We start from the raw sequence: 6643 nt of genomic DNA, 5'->3' as shown, positions 1-6643 counted from the left end.
CATCTACTCTACAAAATTTGTGTAACCGCAAGCTCATTTTTGAAATACGGTTGTCTGATAAGAACTTGAAAGAAGGATCGCAAACATATACGATTACAAGAACTTTTGTCCCCGCCAACGTTTTCCTCGATACAACAAATAATATCCACATCAAACAGGTATAACGTTTACACAATTTAAAACAATAAATATTTTTTTTATGGATAATTATTATCAACCATGAAATAATAAACACATCTTGATGGAAAATTAATACCATTGTTTTCTCTTCCAATAACTAGGAACCAAAGTCACCGCAACCGTCAACGTCCAACTCAAATGACAAAGAGGATATCAAACAAAAAGGTAAAATACATGAAGAAGTGCACTATAGAGATGAGGATAATGATAAAGACAACAATGACAACCAGTTATCCAAAGGAAAAATCAAGGTAGAACAAAACAATAAAAATATTCAAATATCATCTTCAGATGAAGATACAATCAAGACAAAAATTTTACAAAAAAAAAGAAGATTATGGTCGAGAATATTACATCATCCGACGAAGAGCCCATCCTTCTACATACCTTAAGGGGAACAAAAAAGAAGAAACCAAAAGAAAAACAATCTGGAAGTGTAATGAAATTGATCAAACAAAAAAAAAAAACAAAATAAGTGGAAAAAATTAAAATCGATGAATGTATTTCCAAATATTTCACTTTAATAATTTTTAAATTCAAAAATAAATTAGTACTTTTTGTAACTCAATTTCAATTATCAAATACATTACTTCTGTTCTACAAATGACATTGCTACAATCTATTATATATCTAATACAAAATATTAAAAAAAATAACTCCCACACCATATGTTGAAATGTCATGGATGGGAGATATGATTTGTTAATCTTTTTGCCTACTTTTTATTTTCCACAGATTATATACACAATCTACTATCTTTTACTATTTCTCCTAATTAGATATTATTTTCTAAATTAATCTCATTAATATTTCATAATATCACTTTATTATTTCATAACGTCTACTCACCATTTTCTAAATTAATCCTACATTATATAATTGTATACATCTTTTGAATTAACGGAATTCATCTTTGACAATTGAGACATGAAATATCATATTAATTTTTTTAAAAAAATTTAAAATTAAACCCCCGCAATGCGCGGGTCATATTCTAGTTTTAGATGGTTCTACCATAATTGCACAAGCTTCAGTTGCTAGCTCTAGTTTGCATTGATCTACTAGAATATGGCATACGAGGTTAGAACATGTAAGTGAAAAAGGCTTAATTGAGTTATCAAAACAGAATTTGCTTAATGGTGATAAAATTGAAAAATTAGAATTTTGTGATCATTGTATTCTAGGAAAGTCTAAGAGGACCAGTTTTTGTGTTGGCCAACACAACACCTCTAAACCTTTTGAATATGCTCATTCTGATTTGTGGGGTCCTTCAAGGACAAAGACTCATGTTGGATGTTCTTATTTCTTAACCATCATTAATGATTATTCTGGAAAAGTATGAATCTATGTCATTAAAAATAAAAGTGACACTTTTATGAAATTTAAAGAATGACATATGCAAATTGGAACTCAAAAGAAATCTAAGATGAAATGTTTAAGAACTGACAATGGCCTGAAGTATTTTTCAAAGTAATTTAATAAGTATTGCAGGGACTTAGACATTCAAAGACATAGAACAATTGCAGGCACCCCTCAATAAAATGGCATTGCAGAAATGATGAATAAAACAATCTTAGAAAGGGTCAAATGTATGATCTTGAGTGTAGGTTTGCCAAAAACATTCTAGAGAGAAGCTGTAGTTACAATAGTGTACATGATCAATAGATGTCCTTCATAAGCTATTGGATTTAAGACACCAATTGAGATGTGGAATGGCAAGCCAGTTGACTACTCAAATCTTAAAGTATTTGGCTCCTTAGAATTTGTTCACACAAGACAAGATAAATTGAATCCTAGAGCAATCAGATGTATTTTCATTGGATATCCTAAAGGAATAAAAGGTTACACGTTATGGAGGATTAACCAAGGTCTGCCTAAGTGCATCATATCAAGAGATGTAGTGTTTGATGAAACAAGAATGCCCATGATTGAAAAAGAACAATCTCTGTTTCAGTTATGTAGAAATGGAGAACATTTTTCGTCTCAATTATGTAGAAACAGAGAACATTCTCCATTTTGGTGCTGCAAAAGCGAAGAACGTCAACAAGACACTGCTTCAAATAACAATACTGAGAGTGTTCAAATTGAGGTGGAGTTACCTGAAGACCAAAAGACTAATCAAAGAGACATGAATGATACACCACTTGATGATAATGTTGCGCAAAAACTAGATTTGGTCAATTACAACTTGGTAAGCGATAGAGAAAGAAGAGTTATCAAACCTCCTGTCATATATGGTCAAGCATAATTAATTTCTTATGCTCTAAGTGTTGCTGAAGATCTTCAAAGAGATGAACCACAACTGCAAAGAAGCCATTAACAGTAAAGACAAAGAAGCTTGGATGACAACTATGAATGAAGAGATGCAATCATTAAAAAAGAATCAAACCTGGACTTTGGTTGATATTCCTAAGAGTCAAAGGGTAATTGGATCAAAATGGGTGTTCAAGAGAAAAGAAGGCATTCAAGGACAAGAGAAGATAAGGTTCAGAGAAAGATTAGTTGCAAATAGATTTTCTCAGCTTGAAGAAATATATATATCAATGAAGTATTTGCACCTGTTGTAAAACATTGTTCAATAAGAATTCTGCTTTCAATTGTATCGCAACAAGACTTGGAATTAGAGCACCTGAATGAAAATAGCATTTCTACATGTTGATCTTGAAGAAACCATTTATATGCACCAACTTGAAGGATTTGCTAAAGGCAACAACAAAGTTTGTCCTCTAAAAAACTCAAATGCACCAACCTGAAGGATTTGCTGAAGGATATTTAATATAATGCAAATTTAATCAAATGCATAACTCAAATATTCAAATACATATTTTTTATGTTCAACAACATCAAATTCATCAAATACATAATGAAAATATGAGTTTATTTAAAGATTTAGGTTATGAATTTGATGAAATTTGTATTATTTTGAAGATGATAATTAACTTTATGGATTTTGTTTGAAAATTTTGATGAATTTTTTGAATTTTTGTAAAAACAATGATAACACTATTGACATTTTACAACATAAAAGATCAAATTGTCACTTAAAATTAAAATAAATGATCAAATCGAAAAAAAATAAAAATAATAAAAGACTAAAACATTAACTGAAATTAAATTAAACGACTACATGTGCTATTTAGCCTATTATATATTAGTAGTTAGAGTATTTTAGTCTTTTCTATTATCTTGTATATATCCTTACTATAACCCTATCATCCTAAACTTTTGTACATTTTGTTTAGGAAACTTGTTGGTTCTTTCTCTTCTTCCTCTCTTCATCTTTCTCCATTCTATTTTTGTGTTTGTTTACCATTGTTAACAAAAACAAAATAGTCAACATCAAGTAAAATGATAATTTGGCAAACCCAATATGTTTCTAAGAAAAAGGTCTCTAATGCAAATGAAAATATTATCGCACCACTGGAAATCTTGGTGCTGAAGACCTAGAGCAGCAATTTTATGGGCGCAACCATTACTATTTCTATAGATGTGAGAAACACTGAAATTCATATTCTTAGTCAGAGCCATACACAATTCATCCATCTGTTTCTAATCTGTCAAGGGACAGGCAAATGCAACCAATTGGTAAGGTCGCTAATCGGCAATCGCCATAATCACCACTTAACATTGAGGGGCCTATTTACGCCTTGTGATCTCAAAAACTGTGTTGATGGTGGAAAAAGTTATATTAATATTAATCTTAAAAGATAACCACCTCCAAAGTTGCTGACCAAACTCTCAATCAAAGAATAAATCTTGACTAGGTTTAGCTGACTTGGAACACAAGTCACACTGAGAAACAATATAAACATACAAGCCACAAGCAATGAGGTTCTCATAAGTAGGGACCTTATTATGGAAGAGTCTACAATTATAAACCTGATAGTTTTCTTACCTGCCATATGCCACATCATACAAGATTGCAGATTACTGTTAAACCTGTGTTAGGATAGCTCTGTTTCTTTTGTTAAGAACAGCTGAATGCAGCAGGTCAAATCGAATCTGTCTATAAGACTGTTTTCACTGTTCGATGAAATTTGAGATTTTCTCTCAAATAAAGATAAAAAAGGAAAAACAAAAGGATTAATTCAATTATTAACAACAAAAATCAAATTAATGACTACATATTAACAAATACATTATAAGGAACTAAGATATAGCACAGAGAAAGAGAAAAGGTTATAGAATTCAGAAATTCTGAAAATGATTTGCTTAGAATGGGATCAATTATGAGAGGAAATATGGAATTTAAATATTGTGGAGTATGCCATAGCCTATAGGAGACTAAAGGCATAAAGTTTATCCTCACATTGTTTTTCCATTTTTTCATTGTTTATAGTAACAAGTTAATTAACCATACATTGTTTCATTTTTAAATTAACCATACAGAATGATAGCAGACCACATCATGAACCAATGAAGAGGGAAATCGTCTTAAAATAATGGAAAGAATGTAAAACAAGTACATATATATGATAGCAGGCACCACACAGAATTTTCTCATTTCTTTCACTTGTACTTCTTGATTAATTAAGCAACTATCTAGCTCATAAACAACATCCATTCTATAGTATCTAGTCATTGATAAACTGCAAATAATGCCTACTTTTCACTTGTTCCTTTAAGTCTTAAATCAATGTTCATCCAACTAAGCTAATTGAAGCTTTATTCATACATATATACACATTATCATTCACGACAGAGGGAAGAAGGCAAAACAAAAAGAATGGAGCGTTATATTATTTATTTGTAGTACTTGGCAAGGAAAAAGACACGTACATGTTAGAATTAAAATGCTAAAACATGAACAAATTGGATATGTATTCCACAAAAATTGGGGTTCAATTGGAAGTTCATATTGCTCCAATGGTGTTTACCCCAATATAGCTAAGAAAATCTGTGACCCTAAGAATGTATGAACATTTTATTTACATTTGTGATCCCAATAAAGTTATTTATTTCAATTGGGATTGGGACTGGGATTGGGATTGGTTTCAGCATACTCTTCAACATAGTCTCCTGCAGTTACAGGTAGGTAGTTGTGTGCCCTTATTGTCATTAAGAATGCATCCAATGGCTTCATAATTGCATCTGATGCTAAGTGTGCATACAACTACATTTGACAGAAAAATATTACCAGTTAATACATAACATACAATTCAACTTTTAATTCTTGGTAAATAAACCAACATATTTTTGTGCTGTCTAACCGTTGCAGAGATTCTCCATAAGCTACGATCTAGCTCTTTCGCTTTATTGATCGCATTGATTGTATTTTTTGTGACAACAACCTCATGCTTGCACGTTAGGCAGTCCCCTCCAGTCAACCACTCAAACTGCATTTTAAAACAAATCAGAATACCATAGGATTAGAGACTTGCAGTAGTTAAGATTAAAAATTGAAATGTACAAAAGATGAAGCTAAGTAATAAACATTGAAATGCCAGTTATGTATGTCAATTTGATCAGAAATACAAGGAGATAAAATATCAGGCATATGATTCAAACTGCAATGTAAAATTTTAATTGCTTCGGATAAATATCAGGTATATATATGATTCAAACTGCAATGTAAATGTTGAATTGCATCAGATAAAGTATCATCAAATTACCTGCTTTCCTGCCTGAATAAGAAAACATCCTACAGGAACTTTCACTTCAACTCTTGCTGCATTTCTTAACCAGATGTTCAATCCCGGAAACCTATTGCTACCATGAATAGTTAGCAAGTTAAGGTCATGGTGATATGCTTCAATAACGGTTCCTTCTTGATTATATTTATTGAGGTCACTCCCAGTTGACGCTAAGATATGTGGGCCCTAGTGTCGATAGAAAAAGAGACAATGCATTATACAATCAGTAGAAAATGCAGTAAATTTTGAACAAGCAATGAGTTACGCAAGAAATTTCTGCAGAATATCTATGCTCGCCATAATTAAAACATTGTCTCATTTTTTGACATGAAAAAATGCATGAAACTCAGTTTTGGTGAATACAAAAAATATTCTTAAACAGTAAGAACTAGCATCATTCACCTAAAGAATATAAATCAATCAAGTATTATTTGTTGCAACTAAAGAAAAGGGGTTATGCAAATGCATATGCAAAAGGAAATGCATGTCAATGATATAATCAAATCATGTGAAATTGGAAGACAGGTTAATTATTTAATCAACAAATTTTAATTTTTAGTTTTCATGTTCCTTTCAATGAGCAATTAGCAATTGATGTACTCACCAAGTGCATTTGAGATGTGAAACCATCCCTTGGCAGTCCAAATCCAAAAGCTGCCATTTCAGCTACCGTCTAAGTAACAAATAAGCACAATCAGATAAAGCACATATAAGATCAAGAATTCAATAAAATAAAATAAAACTTGAATTAAATTACTAACTATAATTGTATCTAGCATTTTGTTTCCCCAAGAATCCATGGTTTCTTTCCACTCGGGGAATCCAGCAGG

At 31.3% G+C, this 6643-nt stretch overlaps 1 protein-coding gene across 1 annotated transcript; it reads right to left on the bottom strand.

Annotated features, from left to right (window-relative positions):
- Nucleotides 1-4895: 4895 nt before the first annotated feature.
- On the bottom strand, nt 4896-6637 carry LOC101508721 (uncharacterized). The gene is made up of 5 exons (XM_012718830.3): nt 6575-6637; nt 6418-6486; nt 5793-5999; nt 5391-5516; nt 4896-5293 (listed from the first exon to the last, which is right to left on the bottom strand). Exons 1-5 carry the CDS (start codon nt 6611-6613, stop codon nt 5141-5143), a joined length of 594 nt encoding a protein of 197 aa, XP_012574284.2. The 5' UTR covers nt 6614-6637; the 3' UTR covers nt 4896-5140.
- Between the last annotated feature and the right edge of the window lie 6 nt (nt 6638-6643).

This window comes from Cicer arietinum, chromosome 7 (genome assembly GCF_000331145.2).
Source record: "Cicer arietinum cultivar CDC Frontier isolate Library 1 chromosome 7, Cicar.CDCFrontier_v2.0, whole genome shotgun sequence".
In the NCBI taxonomy this organism is placed as follows: domain Eukaryota; kingdom Viridiplantae; phylum Streptophyta; class Magnoliopsida; order Fabales; family Fabaceae; genus Cicer; species Cicer arietinum.
The sequence above is the reverse complement of the archived record's forward strand: the minus strand, read 5'-3'. Positions and strand labels throughout refer to the sequence as shown.

Bases quoted from the DNA above. Each gene is read 5' to 3' on its own strand.
- LOC101508721 (XM_012718830.3), bottom strand. From the start codon at position 6,613: ATGGATTCTTGGGGAAACAAAATGCTAGATACAATTATA. The intron at 5,517-5,792 runs GTAATTTGATGA...TTTAAAATGCAG, and splicing joins TTATTCAGGCAGGAAAGCAG to TTTGAGTGGTTGACTGGAGG. The intron at 5,294-5,390 runs GTTAGACAGCAC...TGTCAAATGTAG, and splicing joins TATGGAGAATCTCTGCAACG to TTGTATGCACACTTAGCATC.